This window comes from Trachemys scripta, chromosome 8 (genome assembly GCF_013100865.1).
Source record: "Trachemys scripta elegans isolate TJP31775 chromosome 8, CAS_Tse_1.0, whole genome shotgun sequence".
Lineage (NCBI taxonomy): Eukaryota > Metazoa > Chordata > Testudines > Emydidae > Trachemys > Trachemys scripta.
The window spans coordinates 3137324-3161817 of NC_048305.1; the positions used below are offsets into that span (position 1 = coordinate 3137324).

The following is a 24494-nucleotide window of genomic DNA, read 5'->3' on the forward strand; positions in this document are numbered from 1 at the left end:
GAAGGAGGAAATGCAGGGGTCATCAAGCAGAAGGCAGCATTGGCACAATGTAGGGGACCAGGAAACTCAGAAAGAGATCAGGTCAGAGGCATAGACTGGGTTGAGGAGTTGTGAATGCAAGGACAGGGAACTTTGTTCTTCATACCCTGTGCAAAGAGGAGCTAGTGGAAGGACTTGAAGAGGAGGATTACTTCCTACTGGAGAAGAGGCGGTTGCAGTATGTAAAGCCTAAAAAAAGAGAAATTATCCTACAGCCAGGCTCACTCAGCATTTCTGAAAAGTGTACGGGCTGGTCTTCTGTCAGTTCTGGTACATTCCTGGAGTTTCTAATCAGCCTGAATGGCCCATTCCCTGTTGCTTCGCTGGATCGTGCTACAGCTGTGTATAGGTGAGTGTTTGCTTGCTTTACCAGTGTATGTCTTCCGAAGACAAAGTGAGATTCATTTTATTTTTGGGAAGTTACAGAGCAAATGGTATTCATTGTTTCTATTTGTATATACACCCCTAGCCACGTATAAGGTTGTAAACATGTACGTGACTCACATTCATTGTTTCTGTATGTGTATATACAGTATATCCCTATACACATATAAGATTGTAAATATATACGTGACCTCTTAGAAGATTGTAAAAATTATTTGAATTAGTGCCAATGCAGAAGAATGTATTAGTTAAACAGTTTATTAATTATTCAGATGTTCTGTTTGGTTTCCCTTTACATGCAAAAGTTGTGTGTAGGTTCTGTTGGTTATTAAGATAGCTTTGGATAACTATAACAACAACACAGAAGTGATTTTTTTTTTTGTAAATCTAACTTTTCCTGCCTGCCCTGAGCTGAGCTGTCAGCCCCAGGTTTAAATATTAATGGAGTAATGCTTTTATAAAATGAGACAAAGCGTGGGATTTGATAAAGCTCTCTGCCGTGGCTGCATTCTGTTCAGATTAATGTCAACGGTAAAACTCCCAATGGAAGTAAAGTGGGAGGAGAGTTATAGCAACATGGAGCACTTTCAGAAATCCCACCCAAAATGTTTAATTATCTTCCATGTAAAATCTGGTGCAGAAGGACTACAAGAGATGCATGTTACAAGGAGAATTAGAAAAACTCGAGAGACTGGGTAGTATACTGGCCACAATTTCCAAACCTGGGTGCCTTGAGTTAGGCTCCTAAATCCATATTTAGGCATCTAGGGGGAATTTTCAGAAGAGCCTATGTGCCTTAAGAGCACAAGTCTAACTTTCAGTCGGCCTTGTGCTCCTAAATCACTTAGTCACTTCTGAAAATTCTGTCCTAGGTGCCTAAATATGGACTGAGTAGCCTAACCTTAGTCACCCAGGTTTGGAAATTTTGTCCAGGGTGTATAGAGCTGTTAAAATGCCAAACAGGATGAAGTAGCCATTCTAATACTTACAGTAACTGCAATATTCTTAAACCACTATCTGAAAACCAGGGAAAGATTGGGATATTGGTAGAAAACAGTGAGAGACAAAAAGAACAGGAGTACTTGTGGCACCTTAGAGACTAACAAATTTATTAGAGCATAAGCTTTTGTGGGCATCCGAAGAAGTGGGCTGTAGTCCACGAAAGCTTATGCTCTAATAAATTTGTTAGTCTCTAAGGTGCCACAAGTACTCCTGTTCTTTTTGCGGATACAGACTAACACGGCTGCTACTCTGAAACCTGTCATTATGCAAGTGAGAGACAAGAATTGATTTTGCCCCTTCACCAGTCCCATTGAGATTCAGCAGGCAAGCTAACCTAGCTCCAGGGTATCTGATGCTTTCTGTTGAGCCAGAATCACACTGGGATTGCTACAGCCACAGGGAATCCAAAATATTTCTAACCCATTACCATGTCCATTATTGACCTAACTAGGAGGCCCCTTTACCCACTACTCCTTCAGCCTGAAAGAAAGTCAGTTTTTAGGCCTTCATTTGTAGTTGCGTCAGTAGTATCTTTATATGGAAACATAGGGGTCAAAATGACCATTAGTCACTTCTCACCCATCTAACCTAGCTCAGCATTGTTAAATCTTGGAACTGCCAGGTTTCGACACAACAGAGTGAGAAGTCAAACAATATTTATCCTTTTATCAACTCAGCCCCTGGAGAACCTGTTACTCATGCTATATCTAACTTGCTCTAAGCAAATATGAACAATAGAGCTGGAAGGGAAAAAATCAATATTTTTTCAACAAAAAAAGTAAAGATTTTTTTGCAAAAATTATTCCTTTTTCAACCAGCTCTAACGTACAACCCACACTAGAAACATATGCATTTTTGCATCCCCTTTACTAGCTAGTCTACATAAGAGGAAAAGAGTCTATTACAGTTACCCCCTAATGGAGTTACTCCCTTATATCAAGTAGCAGAGGTGTATGCTTTTAGCACTGGAGGCCACAGGTTCTAACACTGCCGATGACCCAAAAGAGACATTGATAAATATGGTGTGAGCAGCCAATTATGAGCTCAGTTGTGTTTTGACCTTTATATGACTTTAAACATAGGGGGGCAATTCATCAACAATTGCACGGAGTAGACTTACTGGGTAGGCACACTGACCTCCGTGGGACTCATATGAGTAGTTGCTACTTAATGTGAGTATTGGGCCAAGAATCAGCCCCTAATGGAAGTATTTGTGTATAGATATAGCTAGGGGCCTACCAAATTCACAGTCCATTTTGGTCAATTTCACGGTCATAGGATTTTAAAAATAATAAATGTAATGATTTCAGCTATTTAAATCTGAAATGGGACAGTGTTGTAATTGTAGGGGTCCTGACCCAAAAAGGAGTTGGGGGGGGGTCACAAGGTTTTTGTAGGGGGAGTTGTGGTACTGCTGCCCTTATTTCTGTGCTGCTGCTGGCGACAGCGCTGCCTTCAGAGCTGGGCAGCTGGAGAGCAGTGGCTGCTGGCTGAGAACCCTGTTCTGAAGGCAGAGCCCCCACCAGCAGCAGCGCAGAAGTAAGGATGGCATGATATGGCCATCTTCTGCACTGCTGCCTGCAGGGCACTGCCTTCAGAGCTGGGTGCCTGGCCTACAGCCACCGCTTTCCGGCCGCCCAGTTCTGAAGTCAGCACAGAAGTAAGGGTGGCAGTACTGTGACCTCCTAAAATAACCTTGTGATCCACCCCCCCCGCAACTCCTTGGAGAAACCCTGGTCTCCCCCAAGAGATCGGTATAGTGCAGGGTAAAAGCACACAAAAGACCAGATTTCATGGAGGGAGACCAGATTTCACGGTCTGTGACGCGTTTTTCATGGCTGTGAATTTGGTAGGGCCCTAGATACAGCCAATAGTGTGATTTTATTTAACTGAACTAAAGGTACATCTACACTGCCGCTGGGAGGTACTTCCCAGCTCCAGTAGTCTGCTCAAAATAGGCGTGAAGCTGGGGGTAGCATGGGCGGTTGCTCAGGCTACCCTCCTGAATGCATACTCGGGGTTCAGGCGGGTTAGTACTCAGGCTAGGAACAAGGCCAGATGCAGGGCAGGGTCTGGGCTGGAGCAAGGCAAACCCAGAGAGACATGCTCCTCCTTATGGCCCTTGTTCAACACGATGCTAGAAATGACCAGGGACAGAATACCAGGAAGGTAGAAATCATAATTAAAACTTCAGGGGACATGGGGCAGATCATACAGCCTGGAACAGACAGGAGGGGCCAAATCCTCCAATGGCTAATGTCCCCTCAAGTCAATGGAGTTAGGCCAGTAGAGAATTGCCCCAATATGTGAACTCTTCTTTTTTATTATAGTGCCCTTAGCTAAAAGAACCATCCCGGTTAGCTCTGATTTCAGAATCACACCCACAGCCCTCCAGCCAGGGGTGCTGTGTGGCAGGGAGACAAACCCAGGGCTAAATGAGACGGGTTTGTCTATAAACGCAAAGTGAAGCTGAACACACTGATAGCCTGAGCCGGCTCTTGCCGTGTCGCTCCAGTGGAGTTACTCCAGGTTTACAGTGGGCTACGTGAGGAGCATCCGGTTCAGTGTGCTTGGTATTCAGGTGAATGCAGTGTCCAGGAAAGGTGCTGGCCCATTTGATAACTTGGGGGGGGAGAGGGGGGGGAGGGGATATGTGTGGAGCCAGCTCTACAGAATGAAGACCTACTTTTATTTATTCTCAGAACAGGCACAGCATAAGCAACGGCAGAGCAAGTTTCTAGCACTGGCCTGCCAATGTACCTCAACCCTGAGTGGAGAGACCACCTCTAGACACACCGGGGTGATTTTGGGGCTTACTGCTGAGACAGGCATTTAGATCCAATTATAACAACATTGGGGGGGGGCGGGCAGAGATGGGGATGGAGTAAGACTACCAAATTCATTTCACGCCTGGTCACCAAATAGATGACAACCACTTTCAGACCAATTGGGGCTGGGATTGAAAGGTGAAAGACTTTTTCCTGAGTAACCTGGGTCCCATTTTCTCAGCTTCCCTGTGGAATCTGCGGTGCTCAAGTGCAAGTAAAATCATCTCCATTCCAATAGACCCGCCAGTTGGCACCCCACGGGTTTTAAAAGATGGTTGCTGTGTACTCCCTCCTCGGGCGTCTCCTTTGCCAGGATGCCTGGAAAAAAATAAATAATAATAATTAATAATAGTACTCTCCACAGTTCAGGAGAGATGGGAGCATTCCTTGTCTTTGTCCCCCGCCCTTCCCTCAGGGTAAGTGAATATTGACCTCCCATCACCTTGTAACTCCTTCTCCTCCCACACTGGAGCCATTGGCTCTGTGTTCCTCACCTTGTTGGTTGAGTAGGGAGCATTCTGGTGGTCATAAGTCTGCTCATCCCACTGCACAACTGCAGGACAATGAGAGCAAAGACTAATATACTTCAAGATGCAGGCCTCTGGTCAAGACTGGGAAGGCTGCCATCTTCTTTGCTAATAACACTTGCTTATGTCCTTTCCCAGGGTATCTTAGAAGGTCTCTCAGGCAGGGCTCAGACTGGGATGACCCAAAGGGGTCACTATTCCACTATTAAAACAAAATAACGAATGCAAGGTGCGTGGCAGAAAGGCAAGAGGAGTGTTCTCCCCTTCTTACTTAAATATTTACCTGACTGTCCTGTTCTCGGGATACGGTACTGCGTGAGATTGAGGAGCAGGGCTGTGTATCCATGGAGTAAAAAGTCTTGACTTTGCTTTTCCTGCTCTTCCTCCCCAGCACACGGTGTGTCTGACACGACAGTGAGAGTGAAGGTGGGGCAGTCTGTCAGGCTCCCCTGCACCTACAGCGTTAGAGAAACGCATGACCTCCATGTCATGTGCTGGGGCCGGGGGATCTGTCCGTCATCTAAATGCAGCAGTGAAATTGTTCGCACCGATGGGCAGAAGGTGATATCTAAACAGTCTGGCAGATACCAACTCCAGGGTTCTATCACCAAAGGGGATGTGTCTCTGACTATAAGGAATGTGGACCACGAAGACAGAGGGACATACTGCTGTCGCATAGAGATCCCTGGATGGTTCAATGATATCAAACGAAACCTGAATTTGCAGATTTACAGAGGTGAGCAAAACTCTCTTCTCTCTCTGTAGAGAGAAATCCATTCTTCTGCCATTGAGGCTTAGACTATGTACCTTAGAGAGTGGTAGCAAAGTGAAAAGAGTTCCAAAGCCTAGAAAAAAACCTATGTAGAAATGCCCCAATAACAGCTATGTGGGTGACACCAGCCGATCACTATGCTCTCAAAGGAACTCACACAGAAAAATGATAAAAGACAAAAACACCGTATCACCTGTGGGTGACCACTTTCCACAAACAAATTTATTTGGGGATAAGCTTTCATGGGCTAGAACCCACTTCATCAGATGCATGGAGTGGAAAATACAAGAGCAGGTATAAATACATGAAAAGATGTGAATTGCCTTACCAAGTGTGACGAGACAAGTCAACTGACAGCAGGATACCAAGGGAGGAAAAATAACTTTTGTAGTGGTAATGAGAATGGCTCATTTCAGACAGTTGACAAGAAGGTGTGAGTAACAGTAGGGGGAAATTAGTATTGGGGAAATTAGGTTTAGGTTTTATAATGACCCAACCACTCCCAATCTTTATTCAGGCCTAATGCGATGGTGTCCAGTTTGCAAATTAATTCCAGTTCTGCAGTTTCACGTTGGAGTCTGTTTTTGAAGTTTTTTTCTAGAAGAATTGCCACTTCTAGGTCTGTTATTGAGTGACCAGGGAGGTTGAAGTGTTCTCTACTGGTTTTTGAATGTTATGATTCCTGATGTCAGATTTGTGTCCATTTATTCTTTTGTGTAGAAACTGTCCGGTTTGGCCAATGTACATGGCAGAGGGGCATTGCTGGCACATGATGGCATATATCACCTTGGTAGATGTGCAGGTGAATGAGCCCCTGATGGTGTGGCTGATGTGGTTAGGTCCTATGATGGTGTCCCTTGAATAGATATGTGGACAGAGTTGGCACTGGGGTTTGTTGCAGGGTTTGGTTCTTGGGTTGGTGTTTTTGTTGTGTGGTGTGTAGTTGGTAGTGAGTATTTGCTTCTTGTTGGGGGGCTGTCTGTAAGCGAGGACTGGCCTGTCCCCCAGGGTCTGTGAGAGTGAGGGATCGTCCTTCAGGATAGGTTGTGGATCCTTGATGATGCGCTGAAGAGGTTTTAGTTGGAGGCTGTAGGTGATGGCTTCTTGTCAACTGTCTGAAATGGGCTACTCTCATTACCACTTCAAAAGTTATTTTTCCTCCCTTGGTATCCTGCTGTCAGTTGAATTGTCTCGTTAAATTCACCTCACACTTGGTAAGGCAACTCCCATCTTTTCATGTATTTATACCTGCGCCTGTATTTTCCACTCCATGCATCTGATGAAGTAAGTTCTTGCCCACGAAAGCTTATGCCCAGATAAATTTGTTAGTCTCTAAGGTGCCACAAGGACTCCTTGTTGTTTTTGCTGATACAGACTAACACGGCTGCTACTCTGAAACTTTTCACGAAGAGATCACTCCATATCTGACCTCTCAGTCCTCATCCTCAAAGGAACCTGCACAACACTTCCAAAAGACAAGTCTGGGAGAATAAATTCATAACTTTGCTAGACACTAAAAATCATGGTCTTCCTAAAGACACTGGATTTATGGCTTATTACAACAATCTGTAACCCACTGACCCCCCCTTTTTGTCCTATGACTTCAGAAGTGTTAATGGGGCACTTCATCTTGAATGGTCCCTTAGAGTATGTTCTAACTACTTATGTTAATCTGTTCCACCTTGTATCTAACTGTGACACTCTGAGTGCCTTTCCCAGACCTGACAAAGAGCTCTGTGTAACTCATGGTCCAATAAAATATATTACTTCACCCTCTTTGTCTCTCTTTATAGAGAAACAGGGGTGTGCTTGGTGACTACTGAACATTCAAGGCCAGTGATCTGTGCTGTGCTCTAAACTATGAGCGGACACGTATAGGCATACATGAGCGAACAATCTTACCTCATCATGCAAGAGCTGGGTGGGAAACGGATTCTCATCCCATGAATATTTTCAAGAATGAAATTTTTTCTTGTCTTGAATCAGGACAAAAAGTCAAAATCTTGAAAATATTCACAAACCAAAGAACTGTTCTTTTTTTTCCATTTCAGGTCAATCAAAACATTTTGCTATGCAAATTTTGAAATGTTTCTTTTTGACTTTGACCTTTTAAAACCTTTTTCAATCTGCATCCGAAGAAGTGAGGTTTTAACTCACGAAAGCTTATGCCCAAATAAATCTGTTAGTCTTTAAGGTGCCACCAGACTCCTTGTTGTTTTTTTCAATCTAATTAGTCTAAATTTCAAAATGAAGAGTCATTCTGAACTGGAAGATTGGAATTTTTCATTTTGAAAAAAAATCAAAATGTTTCCTTTTGACTCTTTTGAAATGTTCTTTTCTTAACACTTTTTTTTTTGAGGGGGGGGGAGGTATTTATTTTTTTGAGTCAGGAAATTCATCAAACCCAATCCTGTTTTGTGAACAGTCTTGATTTTCATGAATCAGCATTTTTCGACAAAAAAACTATTACAAAATTCACAGCTGCCTCTAATCATGGGGAGGAACTAGTGAAGTCACAGCACAACTTGGGATAATGGCTGGTCAAATGTTATCTCTCACCATTTTTTTTCTTTTTTGACAGAAAATTGAGGGGTTTTTTTTTAACTTAACAAAAATATTCACAGAAAGTGTCTGCTTTCCTTGAAAAAAATTGATTTTTCATCAAAAAACTGAAAATTCCAAACCCAGAAATGTTCGGCTTTAGGGATTTTGGCTGTAAATTTTCAGTTTTTGGATCGTCCATTTTTGGACCCCAAAAAGTCAACGTTGGCCATGCAAAAAAAAAAAGTTGTCCAACCAGCTCTATTTGGGACTCATTTCTTACCTAGTTAACTGGCCTTTTAAAGCACCTGTTCATCAGCCTCTTCTCAGAGTTTTGGCAAATAGATTGTTTAAATTCAGTTATGGTTTGGCTTTGTTTTACTTAAGTTCTATTGAAGATGTTCTGATCCGTCTTCTCTTTATTTCATTTCAGCACGCACTCCTCCCGCAAAGACAACCACAACTGCCGTCCCAACATCCACTACTCCGCCCCTGATAACCAGTAGTGCACTCCCAACACCCACTGCTCCCCCAACGACAACCACAACTGCCCTCCCAACAACCTTTCCTTCCCCGACAACCATTTTTCAGACAGCTTCTGCGTGCACTGAAGATGATGATTTCATTTTTTTCACAACAGAACACGTTCTCCCTACTGCAGGTATGAAAAACAGATGGCTCTGAGCACCTCTCTCACTATGCCATGGCGAGGTTGGCACAAAAAGGGCAGAAAAACATACCTTAATATGGAGCATTCCTGTTACCCCAGCACACGCTGATGAATTACCTGTTCTTTTATCTATTAAGTGAGGGATGCTTTCAGTCTACTTTGGTGTGTAACTTTTATGTAACTTTGTTTCGTTTTGATGTCTTTTCACTGATACTGGTATAAATTTACAGTAACTCCATCATCTTCAATTCTCTCCTGGAAGGCACTTTAGGAATGAATGTTGTAGGTTTCACTGTGCCCAGAAGTAGTGCTGACTCTTCTGTGTCATATACACTTATCCCTGTTGCATTCATACATCTCTCTCGGTGCTGTCTTCCCTGCTCCACAAGACAAAGTCCAGTTCCACTTCCCTTCCCTTCTGCTCTTTCTTGTTTTCCTCAAGCACCTTTGCAGTGTGAACACCCATGCTACTTAGAGACTTTCCGGAGACTAGATCCTCTTGTTTAGAGGGCCTCTGAGGCTGGTAGTGAGTGATGGTGGGACAACAGATCCACTCTAGTCTTTGTACTAACTTGGGCCCCAATTCAGGAAAACACCCCTGTTGAGGAAGGTTGCTTAAGCACCTGCAGTGGTTGATGAAGTCAATGGGACTCACAAACATACTTAAAATGAAGCACATTCTTCAGGGCATTCCTGCATCAGGGCCTTATTATTAATTAGTTGGCAGCACTGATAAAGTACTTGCTCTTTCATTCATTTTCTTAATGCTTATGTTGGTCTTGTTTATCTCCAATTTTATCTGTCAGTGACTTCATTTCCCCAGACTGAAGTCTGCACACAATGCTGCTTGCAACTCTTTCCAGTTTTTATCTTGTTTGATACTCATTGTAACATGAACATTTTGGGACAGATTTTCACAAATGGCCTCCAATACTGCATCCATAACTTTGTACCCACAGTTAAAGGCAGGCACAATTCAGTATGCTCACAGCTGAATGCATTTAGATGACTATGCACCAGAATTGCCAGTGAAGTAAGTTAACATAGTTAGGCACCTGAACTGCAGACATAAATGGTGTCTACAAATTTTCACCCACATTTAGCTAGCAGCTCAAAATTGCACCAGCAATTTGGAACACCATGTTTTTAAAAAAATAGTCTTTTTAAGCATCTTATTTTGTCTCCATGACTACAGAATCACCAACTACAGAACTGATCTCCGAGAGGACTGAAAATGTCGATCCTGCTTTCACTACAGAAGGTGTTCTCAGTACAGGTGTGTGTGATAATAATACAGGTGCAGAAGACATTTGATCACTGGGTTCAGAGCTCTGACAAGTCGTCATAACCAGAAGTGTTGGCTGTTCTTGAATGTGTATCAAAGCTTCATTTATAGTTATTTAATCATCTGGAAACAATCTGTATCACGTGTCCCTGTGGATGCTGACTCAGATCAAATTGCTACAGCTGATAAGGAAATCACAGTATGATGAGTGAATCCACATCATGGGCGAGAAAGGGTTAAAGGCCAGTTAGGCACATTCACGCCACTGAGGCAGTAATTAGATCATTACTTGTCAGCCAGAGAGCATGGGACTAAAGGACAATCAGCTGATGAACTCAACAGATACCTGGGCCTTATAGATAGGAGGGAGAACCTGAAGGTTGGCTGGTTCCTGTGAAAACTTGGGCTGGGTGGGCCAGTGCTTGATACCTGAGCCAGGGAAGGTGGGGAAACCCATGGGAAGGGTTGAACAGGTGGCCCAGAGGATAGGTTGATTCTCTGGGACTTTGGACTACACTTGCACATTTTGTTAGTCTGGAAGGGTTTGAACTAGCCGCTTCTCAGCCAGCGGGCTGAGTGACACACAAAGACAGAAGGCCTGCAGGGGGTGCTGGAGATGCAAACCTCTGCAACACCGCATCCTGACACAAGGGGCACTCTTGAGGTGACGACGCACCATTACACACAGTTTCTAGTATCCCAATGGAAATTGGAGGCCAGTAGTTCACTACCGTAGAGTCTCTAATGCATGTCAATCTCTGTCAGGCTGTAACAGTTCCCCACTTCACTAACTGGAACGGGCCTTGTTTGTTCCTGAGTCCTGTCCTGGTCCAAGGTACTGCTTTCTGAGATTTGATCTGACATCAGTTCAAATGTGGCAGCCGCCCTCTTGGCCAGCACACCAGGGACTGAACCAGGGACCTCCAGAACTAAAGGCATGAGTTGCTACAGCCTGAGTTAAAGAGCCAAGCCTCTGTAAGTTGGAGCTGCCACAGCTTGCGTGGATCGGCCCCAGGGGCAACCTGTACCACACACTCACCAGCGGGTTATGCAGGCTCATGAAGCATCTTACCCAGAGCCCATTGAAGTCAAAGAAAAACACCCATTGACACTGGATCTAGCACAGAACATTCAGTGGCACACAGTAGGTAGGCAACACCAGTCCCCTCCTATCTAAATTATTTAACTCCTTGTGATTACGGAAAGCAGCAGGGAATTACAACAACCCTCGAATAATGTCACCTCCAGTCCTCCTTCAAGGTAGAAATAATTGGGATGCAAAATAGATCCTTTGTCTCATAATTAAACAAACGAGGCCATGTTAGGTTTGACCACGCTGGATGCTTCCTTCACCCGGCCAATCATACTTCAACACTCTCACTGCTACGTTTATTTGCATATGAGCTCATTACTTTCTCATGAGGCACCATCAACTCTTTCCTCTACTGCAGATAATAATATAGAGGCTGTGATTTCAGTCCTACAAAACCATAGTTTCGCAGTTAAACTGATTTGAAACAAATGATGAAAGAAATTCAAACACTGGATTTTTTTTTCACAGAACAGTTAAAATTCACAAGCTGCCAGAAAGGTCAAATTAGAAGAGTGACACTTAGAAAAGTGACCTGTGTTTTTTTTCCCCAATGTCAATAGCCCACTTGTGGAAATGTCAGCAAATAAGGGCTTAAAAAAGAGGAAATCTGACCTTGGGAAAGCCATTGCTAGCGCCATACTGTCTCCCAAGGGCCCCAAGAACAACAGATCTGAGAAATTCTCTTGGTTCATTCACTTCTTGTAGGCACATTTTGCTTTCCTGTTTTTTTCAGACACAGCTGATGCCTGAGGAGAACATGGGCTTTCTAAAAACGCTGTCTCACTTTTTGAGGGAAACATTTGTTCCGGCCTTGTAGCTCCCTCCCTGATTAAGACACAAGTGAACAGGAGTTTGCTGGCCCTTGTGGATATTCATTTAAGTCTCATAGCCCGTTAGCCCCCATTGGCAGGCTTTGTTTGGGAAAGGCTAAGAACTTGAGCAGCAGGAGGTGTTGCAAATCGGGACTGAGTAGCGATGGGTAGAGCTGTGTGGGAGCAGCTTACCCACAAAGTCAGCCCACACAGTTCCTAGCATCACACTGAGCTTTTAGCCCCTCGTTCTTTCAGCATCCGAAATGGAGGCAAAGCACCAGAGGTGCGTTCTGCATAGCCTTTGCTAGTAGGACCATCAAGGTTCAGAGGTAGCAGGGTGAGGGGATGAGATGTTTGAATCTAACTCTGATCTGAATTTTGTGGCTAGACTGAAATCCAGGGCTGGCTCCATATTCAGCTCTACCTTTCGCACTTTGGGCCCAGGCCTACATCCTGTACCTTCCACGTTCCTTCCTTATGCGCCATCAGCTGGGCATTGCTCTGCAGGGATGTTACTGGAGTACAAAACATCATTTTTAAGCTGATCGATGAAACATTTATTAGGTTACTTGGGGGAACCACTGAATGATATCTTCTCCCATGCTGTAGCCTAAAGTGATTTATTTGATCCAGTGCAAAGAACATGTGAAAATGCTTACTCTGTAAGTGGTAACCCGTGTTCTGAATGGTCTGCAAAGCACCTTGCTGGAGTAGAAAAACATAGTAAAACATTGCAGCTTAAACTCCATAATCAGATCACTCGGTGAATGTCTGCACTGCAATAAAAAACGGTGGCGCCAAGTTTCAGAGCCCAGGTCAGTCTACACGGCTATTTTTAGCCCCTCAGCCTGAGTCCTGCCAGCCCAAGTCAGTTGACCTTGGCTCTGAGATGCAATGCTATGGATCTTTTCACGCAGTGTAGACCTACCCTCTGTCTGTTTCCTTCTGCATTCCATGTCTGAGAAAGGCAGCCACAGGACTGATGAAATCACGTGTTGCCGTCCTTCCTCTTCTGAGCTTCTGCATTCCCAAGCAATGTTTACTCGAGGAACTGATTTTAGCTTGTTGTCTTCTTCTGCTTTGTTTCAGTGACTGCAGTTGCCACTGTCCAAACATCTACTGTGAGGCCTGATCATGTTCACACATCCACAGACAATCCATTTGCTACAGGTAGAGAGAATGTCGCCATGTTTACATGCTAGTGCCTTCCAGGGAATGAGCCAAATTATCCTGTAAGGTGGCTAGATTTGATCTGGGTGTGGTCTGCTCTAGGGGGAATCAGTGGCTGGAAATAATACATTGTGGAAAGTGACTTGACAGTATTTGGACCTCTTTGTTACAGTGGCTCTGACTTCAGCATGCTACTCATGCATACTGATTAAATGTAGCACAGCTTATTTCAGCAAAATAACAGGACAGGCCTACTGTATTGTGAAAACTCTGAAATCTGGGGTGAACCCCAGGAGTCCTGGGACTCTGTTAGAAGTTTCTGTTTATTTTAATTCCAGGGACAGTTCCCCCAGTTATGGTCCAGACAGTCTCTGAGGCGAGTGAAGTGAATGCTATTTCTGATGCTACATTTCCCTTGACACCTGCGGGAGACTCGGTGAAAGAGGAACTCAGTGAAGGTCTGGAGAGTATAATTAATTTTTATATTTGCCGTAGCCTTGTAGGTGTCTATGGGTTTGCGGAGGACAGTGGAGTTGTCAGTGGAGATTAATTAAGTGGGATGGACAGGCAGTTTAGGAAGAAAGCTGAGAAGTTCCATTTTTTTATATTATCCTGCACAAACAATAGAGAACAGGGACATAAGGAGAGGCCCCTCCTCTCAGGTGTACGTGCAGGGTAACTCCACTGAAAGCTATCTGACTGAGAGCCGAATATGACCCATGGAATTCAAATCTTTCTACTGCCCTTAGGAAAAATACACTGCTTTATTCCTCATAAGGACAGCCTGTGGTTGGGGCAGGAAATCCAATATAGATGCATGGCCTGTACCATCTTCTGGTTAAATAGTTCATCTCTGCACTCCACAGCCTAATCTGTGGAGCACAGCACGGTTCTGCAGGTGGTTGCTGAGCAGTTCAGAGGCACATTTATTCTGTCTATGTTATTGTTGCAGTTTTAAATTCACAAGCCATTCATTTAGGGCAAAGGCCTGATTGCACTGAAGTCGATGGCAAGCCCCTCCCCGCCACGACTCCAGCGAAGCATTGTTTGTCCCTGAGTGTATTGCTACAACCTGTAGAAAGGAGAAGTGGGATTGTTGCTTCTGTAGGCTGTGCATTGCCCACACACAAGGGGCCTCTTGCACCCCCCCATGCCCACCTCCACAAGTTACCTGTGTGCCACACTCCCATCCCTCTCTATTTCAGGGACTCTCTGCACCCCCTGCCCCTCATGCCAAGGGCTATATGTACCCTCCATTTCCCCCTCCCCCCATACCATAATCCCCATCCTCCCTCCCATGCCAGGGGCTCCGTGTGCCCCCACTCCCCTCTTCGCTCGGCCAGTACAGGAATCTCTTATTTCATACCACGAGGCTATTCCTAACTTAACTATGGGGCCTTAATTAGTGCCTGTCCAATATTTAGAGACTCAATCTGATAGCTAATTTGGATCTCTCTGTTTTAGTGAACACCCATAATGCCCGCTCTTTGAATTGTCTTGTTGGTGTTATGAGAATGGAATATTTGAATTAATTCTAGGTTTTGGTGGTACATTTTGTATTTTTTTTAAACATCCATTTTGTTTCAGTGACCACATTTTTTCCACCTGCTAGTCACAAGGATTGAATAAAAGTGCATCTATTTCTTATATACCTAAAAAAAGATTGCTCTGTGGGTAGGGAGAACATTATTGACATTAAATACAATGATCCAAGCCATTCTCATGACCACTACTGGTATTTATCACGTAGCAGGACTGCTGGATTGAGACCTGCAGTATTCTGCCTACTGGGGTACTATGTCTCCTGATGGTTCTCATTTACTTTAGCAGGTCCTTGGATAACTGGTCCTTTGCTGAAGGCATGTTTTGTTAGAGCAGCCTCTTTAGTATAGCTAAGGAGGAATGTATGCCAGAAATCAGATGACTATTGCTTTTTGATCGGGATGGGAATCCAGCACAGATGGCCCTGACCCAACGCAGGAGGAAATGCAGTCAATGTGTTAGTGTGTTGAGTACATTATTTTACAAAAGGGCTGCCCTGCTGATGTTCTAGCTGGAACTCTAAATGGAACAGTGTGGTATCAAGAGCAACCACAGAGCCTGAACCAGCAAACAACACACCACTGTTTAAATGAGTCACACTCTCACACACCCATTCAAAGGAATTATGACTTACTTCTCCCAAGAACAGAGTGAAGTAGAGGTAAGTGACAAAACACGGAAGAGCAGCTGAATGATATCGAATACAAAACGAGAGGCCAATTTTTGCCGCTGGCTTTAATTCCATTTATCATGCCATTGCATTAGGTCCTTTGTGAACAGATGTGTTCAACGCAATACATTGGTTAAAAGCAAACTGCCCTTTAAGCATGGTATAAGTTAAGGTTAGTACATTGGTAGTGAAATCTTGGAGTGAAAGCGAGGATTGAAATTGATCTCTCTGTCTAAACAAAAATTTCAAATTCTGTGGGCTAAATGCTCAAACCTAGCCAGCTGACCTGCGTGCACAAATCCAATATCCCCACCTAACTGAGCACCTAAATTCCCGCGTAAACTGGCGAACTCTACATTTGCATGTGTAATTTAGGAGGCCAGTTTTGCAAACTGCTCCCTACTGTTTTAATGACAAGCATCACACATCATTTCATTCATTGTTGTATATTCCTGCAAAAGCAGCACCTGGAGGAATGTGCTTCTGGAATTAATGAACTCCAAGATGGTGGAACGCAGTAGCCTGAAGTTGGATCAGAAGAATGCTAGACGCAGGCCCCAACTGATAAAACCTTCTGTATTAGGAGGGGCCCAGTCCGGAAGCAGTGGAGTTGTAAGTCAAGTCAGAATCGGGTCCCTTTTTAATAGCTACCTTTCCACTGCTCCACTCACCAGTCTTTTAAAAAATTTTATTTTTGTTTCATTCAAGATAAATACAAAGGGAAACAGTTCGAGGGGGAGCAAAGAGGACAGAATATTATATCAGAAGTACAAGGAAAACTGTTGTCCACAATGGGGGATTTAATATACATAAAAACACAGCTTCATTTTTTAATATAACAAATTTAATTATATTCAGCACAGTAATTAAATTCTAAAGAACAAACGTTCCCTCACATCCATCTAAATCGTCATTATAAATTGAAATACGGATGATATCTTGTTCACCACATTGATTGGCTTGAGTCTAGAATGGTAGTCAGTTAAGTTACCATTTAGTGAAGTCCCACGCTCACTTACCACACATGTGGTCTTAGGAAGCCTTTTTCTATGTACGGGTGAATGTGCATGTGACTCATTCAGGCATCAGCATGTTTTTGCCAGTATAGATCATGTGGTTACTTTTTATATCACACATTTGCCTTCCGAGCATGATCTGTAATGTCACGGCAGCAGTCTGTTAGAATATTAACACGCCCAACCCAGTAACGCATTGAGTTCAGTGGGCTGCCCTTTAATCACAAGGGTCCCGATCCTGTGAGGCATTTAAGTGAGGAGTTTCAGAGTAACAGCCGTGTTAGTCTGTATCCGCAAAAAGAAGAACAGGAGTACTTGTGGCACCTTAGAGACTAACAAATTTATTAGAGCATAAGCTTTCGTGGACTACAGCCCACTTCTTCGGATGCATATAGAATGGAACATATAATGAGGAGATATATATACACACATACAGAGAGCATAAACATTCTAAGGTGCCACAAGTACTCCTGTTCTTCTTTTTAAGTGAGGAGCTTACTGCTCTCAACTCTAAGACGTCAGCACCTTTCAGAACTGGGTCCATTATAAACAAAGGCCAGTCCATTGCTAGCACTATATCACCAGGGCGTGATTTAAAGTTCACTGTGAACATGGTTTAAATAAGAAATGAGCAAACAAAGCTTTGCAGAGCATTGCACTTTGTGATGCAATAGAAATTCACTGTGTTGGGACCACAGTTTCCTTATTTTACAAGCTAAAGAAACTACATAAGAACAGCCATATTGGGTCAGACAAATGGTCCATCTAAACCAGAATCCTGTTTTCTGACAGTGGCCAGTGCCAGACGCTTCCTGGGGAATAAATAGAACAGGGTAATTATCAAGTGATCCATCCCCTGTTGTCCAGTCCCGGCTTCTGGCAGTCAGAGGTTTAGGGACACTCAGAGCATGAGGTTGCGTCCCTGACCATGTTGGCTAATAGCCATTGGTGGAACTTATCTAATTTTTTCCACCCAGTTATAGGTTTGGCCTTCACAACGTCCCCTGGCAATGCGTTTCACAGGCTGATTGTGTGTTGTGTGAAGAAGTACTTCCTTTTGTTTTCTTTTAAACCTGTTGCCTATTAACTTCATGGGGTGACCCCTGGTTCTTGTGTTATGTGCAGGGTAAATAATACTTCCTTATTCACTTTCTCCACACCAGTCATGATTTATAGACCTCTGTCATATTCCCCCTCATTTGTCTCTTTTTTAAGCTGAACAGTCCCAGACTTTATTTAATCTCTGCTCATATGAAAGCTATTCCATGCCCTTAATCATTTGTATTGCCCTTTTCTGTACCTTTTCCATTTCTAGTATGTCTTTTTTGAGATGGGGTGACCAGAACTGCACCCAGTATTCAAGGTGTGGGGGTACCATGGATTTATATAGAGGCATTATGATATTTTCTCTCTTATTATCTATCCCTTTCTTAATGGTTCTTAACATTGTTCGCTTTTTACATATTACAGCAGTTTGCACTTTCATGTTAGGCTCTCTTAACATTGCTTAACGTTGTTTGGTTATATGTTGCTTAAGAGCAAGGGAGGAAAGCCCGCCCAGTGCTTAGGGTACTAACTTATGACTCAGGAATTCAGGGTTCAATTCCCTACTCCACCAAAAACTTCTGTGGGATCTTGGGCAAGTCACTTAGTCTGCACGTGCCTCAGTTTTACTGATGGGGATAATACCTCATCCCTATGTCACAGGGCTTTTGTAAGCATAAATGCATTAAAGATTGTGAGATGCTCTGATACCCTAGTAATGAAAACCATATAGACACTCAGATAGACGGATCAAGCTGCAATATAATTGCAGGGGCATTTGTGGGAAAACACCTGACACTACAGATTTTTCCTGTGATATTTTAAATCGTATCAGCATCTTCAAGTTACCGTGGTAACACATAATTCTAACAGAAATTAAAATGAATGGTCTTAGCCCTTATTCACCACATCTGATTTACTGGCATGCTCACCGGAGTGAAAATTTCGACACAGGAAGGTAAGTTTCTTTCTGCTGTTTTTCACTGTTAGTTCTTGTGACTTCACCCTTTCCTGATGAATATTGACACATTTCCTGATAAATATCTGCCATTCCTAAGCTACGAATGAGATTCATCCTACAATTTAAAGCTTCTTTTTTATTTGGGGCCAGATTCTGACATGCTTACTCACAGTGAATAAGACCTTCACAAATTTGACTTCATATAGTTAGGTTCTGTTCGACAAGGGTATCAGACTCATTTTATTCTCTGCTTTTTCTGTTGTCAGAGACTTCAAAAGATTCAAAACTCCAGTCGGAGGAAAGTGTAGATAATCCAGCACAGGTAAAAACTATTCTAAGTCTGAGAAGCAGAGCTGGGCAAAAATTTTCATGCAAACAGTTTTTCCACCAAAAAATGCAAATTTGGTTTGACTGAAACCATTTGTGAATTTAGGTCATATTCGATGAAGCGTTTGAGCTGAAAAAAAAGTTTAAAATCTATTTTTTGGAAATGTCAAAAACATTTTGCCTTTAGTTTCAGAAAGACATATTGTGCCAGAATGTAAAAAACTGAAAGTTTTAAAACCCTGGAAAACAAAACAAAACCTTCCAAAATGTATTTTGAGTTGAACAAAATTATTGCTTTGATTGTTATTTTTCAGCTCAACCACAGAACTCAAAAATCTGCTATTAGCCCAGCCCTGCTCAGAAATGTCTGATTAGCTAACAGCCTGCCTGACCTGTCAGTCTTTTAAATAGTGTTTTATGTTAAGTTCACACTGCCTGCAAAGTAGCATGGTAGGTGGTTTAAAATTGTTACATGGGAACATAGGAATTCCCAGACTGGCTCAGACCTATGGTCCATCTCGTCCAGTATGCTGTCTTTGACAGTGATCAGAACCAAATGGTTCAAAGGAAGGTGCAAGAAACATTGGCTGATGTGTTGTGCCATTTTTCATGTCACCTACCTGTTGTCCTCTACTGTTCCACACAGCAGCCTTTCGGCTAGTTTGTCCTTACAGATCAGTTGTGTGTGGATGACCTGTACCAGCTGACCTGACATGAAAGGGGAGAGGGCTAGAGTGTGTGTCATGTTGAGTCTGACCAACTGCAACACACAGATTTTTATAAGATCAGATTCCAATGGCTGTGTGAGTGGCAAGGAAAAGTTCCTATGCCTCTCCGGTCTCGCACCCCAGAACTGTTCCAGACAGGGCCGGCTCCAGGCACCAGCGCAGGAAGCAGGTGCTTGGGGCGGCCAATGGAAAGGGGCGGCACGTCCGGGTCTTTGGTGGCAATTCGGCAGCGGGTCCCTCAGTCCCTCTCGGAGGGAAGGACTGGCTGCCGAATTGCCGATCGCGGCTTTATTTTTTTTTTTTTTTGCCGCTGCTTGGGGCGGCAAAAAAGCTGGACCCGGCCCTGGTTCCAGATGTGCTGGGCACCATGATTCTTTGCTGCCTCCCCTCTGTTCCAGAATTAAATTTTTCTCACTGTATAAAATATTCATGTACTTTGCAGATAAAATTCCTCAGATTCAAACCATTCTGTCTGCTTCCATGGGAACAGGGCAGTGTTTGAAAGGGACAAATACCAGGTAACCCATCTTTGAGGTTCAGCCAGTGGTGTTCACTGATGGCTTTGTGCTACAACCTGTGAATCGGACTTTTTCCCTTCTTGGCTAGTGAAGTCTAAAAATCTATAGTTGGTTAAGGTAATATCTTTTATGGGACCAACTTCTGTTGATGAGAGAGACAAGCTTTCGAGCTACACAGATCTATACCTTTCCCAGACTTGAAGAAGCGCTCTATGTAGCTCGAAAGCTTGTGTCTCTCACCAACAGAAGTTGGTTCCATAAAAGATATTACCTCACCCACCTTGTCTAGCTAATATCCTGGTACCGACATGGCTAAAGCAACACTGCATATTGTTGGTTGGGAGAGACAACCATTTCATAATGGGGGCCAGGATCTGGCCCTGTGGGTTCAGATAAACTGAGGCCTAGTTTGGGTTTGGGGTCTGCTTAACCAAAACCCACCCAAGGAGATTTTGCAAAAGCAACCTGTGGTTTTGCCAAATCTCCAACTTATGCAAAACAAAAATAAGCTTGGAATTACCACAATACACACTCCAACTACCTTTCAAAACATACCACAAAGTTGCATGTAGAATTCCTGATTTTTCTTCAGTATTCATGAGGAAGGCTCAGAAAATCCATCCTGAAATTTACGTTGCAAACTCCTGCTGATTGCAGACATTTCAGAGTACTTATTGGTTAGACCAACCAGACCTCAATTAAACTTACCAGAGAAAAATCATAGTTTAAAAGTCTTTTCTGCTTTCTTCCCCCCCATTAGCACCTACAGAATGAAATTCCAACAGTAATCATCAGTGTGGTAGTGACGGTCATTCTTCTCTTCACATTCTTGTTGGTAGTGTTATTGACATGTAAGTATTTGAGGGTAGGTGTCCATCTTAATGCTCCGCATTGGCTGCTGGTCTGATGTGGATCTCTTTTGCATCTTTCTGTCCTCCAAATATTGAATTGAAATATTGAATTGCTGACACAAGGCAGATGTGAACTATACATTATATCTTGCTGTTCATTGCCTGAGTGCTTTTGATTCTTGCTGCCTGCAAATATGTGAAAACAATTTGTTCTTATTTAGTGAAAACTGGGCAAAAAGTGGGGTCTGGTCATAAGCAACCCACTATGGAGAAGGAACTCGATTCTAACCTCATGCTAGTTTTACACGGATGTAACACCACTGACGTTAAAGAGGAGAATCAGGTTGAAGGTATTTTGGAGATGCATAACGGAAGGCTGATGTTGAATTGCAAATCCAGACACAGGGAAATGGATGCTTAAAAACTTAAGCTTAATACATAAGTAACAGCACTAGAAAACTACAGAATTTGTTCTTGGAAGCAGTTCGAGATATAGATATGTACAATGAGCAAATTGTGCTCTCCGTTACAGTGATTTAAATCTGGAGTGACTCAATTGAAGCAGAGTTTGGTGGCTATACAGAGCCTGTTTCTCCCAGTGGTGTTAATGGAGTAACACCCATGTAATGGAAAAGCAATGTGAAAAGAGAATGAGGCTCACAGTACTTATTGCTTATCAAAAGGATGATCTCTCGTGCAAGAGGCTAGGGGAATTAACCTTATCACGGTGTTACCTTGATTCCACGAGTGAGGAGAATCCTGATGAATTGGCAGCCAGTAAAACCAGCACTGGTGACGTTTTTCTGTACAAGTGCAATGAACCTATTTCACTCCAGAACATTACTGCTTACACACGTATCCATGTGCGTTGACTTTTAAACACTTCAGTGTACTTTATTCCCCTGGAGATCATGTCCCCCTGTTCGTTTGGTGGAGGTTTGCTTTCCTGACAGGCAGGACGGGAAGAGTTTAGGAGGAATTCACTGCCCGCCGTGATGTGGTAGGAAGAAACCTCTTAAGAAGCCAAAGTCCATTCATCACACATGCATGTAACTGGCTTGATTCTGATCTGACTGACACAGGTTTAGCACGTGTGAAAATACATTGAGTTTACTGGAGTTACTCCCGACACAGGCCGGTATAACTGCGGGTACGTCTACACAGCAAAAAATCCAGCAGCACCGAGTCTCAGAGCTTGGGGTAAACTGACTTAGGCTCACGCTGTGGGACTAAAAACAGCAGTGTAGATGTGTAGGCTGGGGCTGGATCCAGGCTTTTTTCCTTGTCCGATTCTAATTAGCACTGCTTTGTTTCTAGATAAACGCTGGAGGAAGTATCAACTGCATATGATAAAAAGGTAATCTGTTTTGTCATTTCCCAAGAAAGGGTCCAAGCTTGATCCTACTGAAGGCAATATGGGATTTGCCATTGATTGCAATGGGAGCAGGACAGATTGCACATGCTGTGTTAGAACACTGACCTCCAGACCACTTTACTCCAGACAATCCAGCATTGCTGCTTATAAATTGCACCTAATGGAGTAACAAATAGACAGCCAGAACACTGAAGAACTGCTAATGGTGGTGCTTGATGTCATGTAGTGACTTCAGTTCAGTGAACTAAATAACCCACTTCAGGATTTGATCGAACACCTTGAGGAAATGGCACATAAGGACCTGACTGATCTGCTACATGGGTGTAAATCAGGAATAATCCCTTTGGTATTACACTGGGGTAAACGAGAGAGAAGAGAATCTGGTGTGCACAACCGGCCTGGTTCTCCTCTGACTTGCACAACTTTTACACTAGTATAACTCCAGCTACTTCAATGGGGTGAGTTATGATTTACACCAGAGCAAGCGAAGGCAGAATCTGGCCCATTATTGTGCCCAACCAGGAAAACAGTTTCTTCTGCTGACACATGACAACATAAGAGTTTCATGTTCAGTCCACAGTGAAGAGGTGTTCATGCCAAAGAGGCAAAAGAAGATACTATGCGTGATGAAGGTCTCAATAGTGGAGTGAGGCAACTCTAATTCTTTCTTCGTAACAGGGGTTTATCTCACAGCTACTGTGCAGTGTAGCATCCTCTTTGGATCCCATTGACACAAATTCCTTTCTATGCATTTTAGGAGTTGAGATTTCTGATCGTTTCACCATACTCTGAAATGTTTTGTTGCTTAGTCAGAATAGAGGATGGTCTGTAAACAATTTGACCATTGGCACATCAAGTGCAGATGTTTACCAGTAGTCAGTAGCTGAATTTTCAGTGGAAGACGGCCCCCAGCCATCCGCCTTATCATGCACATAACCAATTCTACTGTGCTGAACAGGGGAGAAGGGGAAATTCTTTTCTGATCCCCTATGGAGATCAGTTTACACCTACAAGCCTGAGACTTGAAGCCCTCTCTTAACCTGTACTTTAATGTGGGGGGAGGGATAGCTCAGTGGTTTGAGCATTGGTCTGCTAAACTCGGCGTTGTGAGTTTAATTCTTCAGGGGGCCACTTAGGGATCTGGGGCAAAATCAGTACTTGGTCCTGCTAGTGAAGGCAGGGGGCTGGACTCGATGACTTTTCAAGGTCCCTTCCAGTTCTAGGAGATAGGATATCTCCATTAATTTTTTTTTTAATGGAAATGGTCCAGCAGGTGTAGATCGGCATTACTCCATTAACGACAATGCAGAGATGCCAATTTACATTAGCTGAAGATCTGGCCCAATGGTTTCCTTTTCCCCAAACTTCAATAGGAATTTGCCCAGGCAAAGATTAAGTTAGGATCTCAGGATCTGGCCCACCATGATGGGCCCATGTATTTGTTTGCTACCCCAATAATAATCTGCACTTCTTGTTACAGCTCAGACTTATCTGGAGAACAAATTCCCAACGGAGTAGAAGAAGAGAATACCCTTTTGACAATGCAGCAGATACCTGACGGCCATTCAGTATCACAGGGAACATGTCACGATCCTGTGGAATCCAGCATCTAAAAAAGGCTCTTTCATGCTAGGCTGGAAAATAAGGATTAATTCCTGGCTAATCCTGGAAATACTGATGGGTTCAAACCAAAACCCAGATCCAAACACCTGAACTGTGGGGACTGTAAAACCTAGAAGCAGATTTTACTCAAAGGTTTTTAGGCACCTAAGTTCCAGGGGATGCCCTGAGGATCTGGGCCTTTTCCTCTTGAGACATCTTTAAAACTGCTGGATAAAGTGGCCTCTATTAGAAGATATTTTACTCATTGCTTGCATCTCAGAATTCTTAGTCTCTTAAACCCCAACCAGGGCCGGCTCCAGGCACCAGCCCACCAAGCATGTGCGTGGGGCGGCGCCTGGAGGGGGGCAGCGCAGCGGAGCGCTCCGGCCCAAGAGCGGGGCCGCGCCGGGGAGAGCAGAGAGCCGCGGCGGACTCGCCGCCCTCCCCCTGGCGCTCTGGCTGCCAGGGGCTCTCCGCCCTCCTCCCAGCACTCTGGCCGCCGGGGAGAGCGGAGAGCCCCGGCCGGGCTCGCCGCCTTTCTCCCGGCGCTCTGGCCGTCAGGGGCTCTCCGCCCTCCTCCCGGCACTCTGGCCGCCGGGGAGAGTGGAGAGCCCTGGCCGGGTTCGCCGCCCTCCTCCCGGCGCTCTGGACGTCAGGGGCTCTCCGCCCTCCTCCCGGCACTCTGGCCGCCGGGGGCTCTCCGCCCTCCCCCTGGCGTTCTGGCCGCCGGGAGCTCT

The 24494-nt window shown here is 44.0% G+C and overlaps 1 protein-coding gene across 1 annotated transcript; it reads left to right on the forward strand.

The window, feature by feature from the left end:
• Positions 1-95: 95 nt before the first annotated feature.
• LOC117882134 (T-cell immunoglobulin and mucin domain-containing protein 4-like) lies at positions 96-24181 on the forward strand. Its single transcript, XM_034780129.1, has 10 exons — positions 96-388; positions 5172-5516; positions 8527-8754; positions 9959-10039; positions 13043-13123; positions 13462-13581; positions 18623-18678; positions 20690-20780; positions 22098-22137; positions 23636-24181. The coding sequence occupies exons 1-10, from the start codon at positions 340-342 to the stop codon at positions 23766-23768; spliced, it is 1224 nt and encodes a 407-aa protein (XP_034636020.1). The 5' UTR covers positions 96-339; the 3' UTR covers positions 23769-24181.
• Positions 24182-24494: the final 313 nt, after the last annotated feature.

Coding starts and splice junctions, on each gene's coding strand:
- LOC117882134 (XM_034780129.1), top strand. CDS start 340: ATGGCCCATTCCCTGTTGCTTCGCTGGATCGTGCTACAGCTGTGTATA. Junction 5,517..8,526: donor GAATTTGCAGATTTACAGAG/GTGAGCAAAACT, acceptor ATTTCATTTCAG/CACGCACTCCTCCCGCAAAG. Junction 8,755..9,958: donor ACACGTTCTCCCTACTGCAG/GTATGAAAAACA, acceptor CCATGACTACAG/AATCACCAACTACAGAACTG.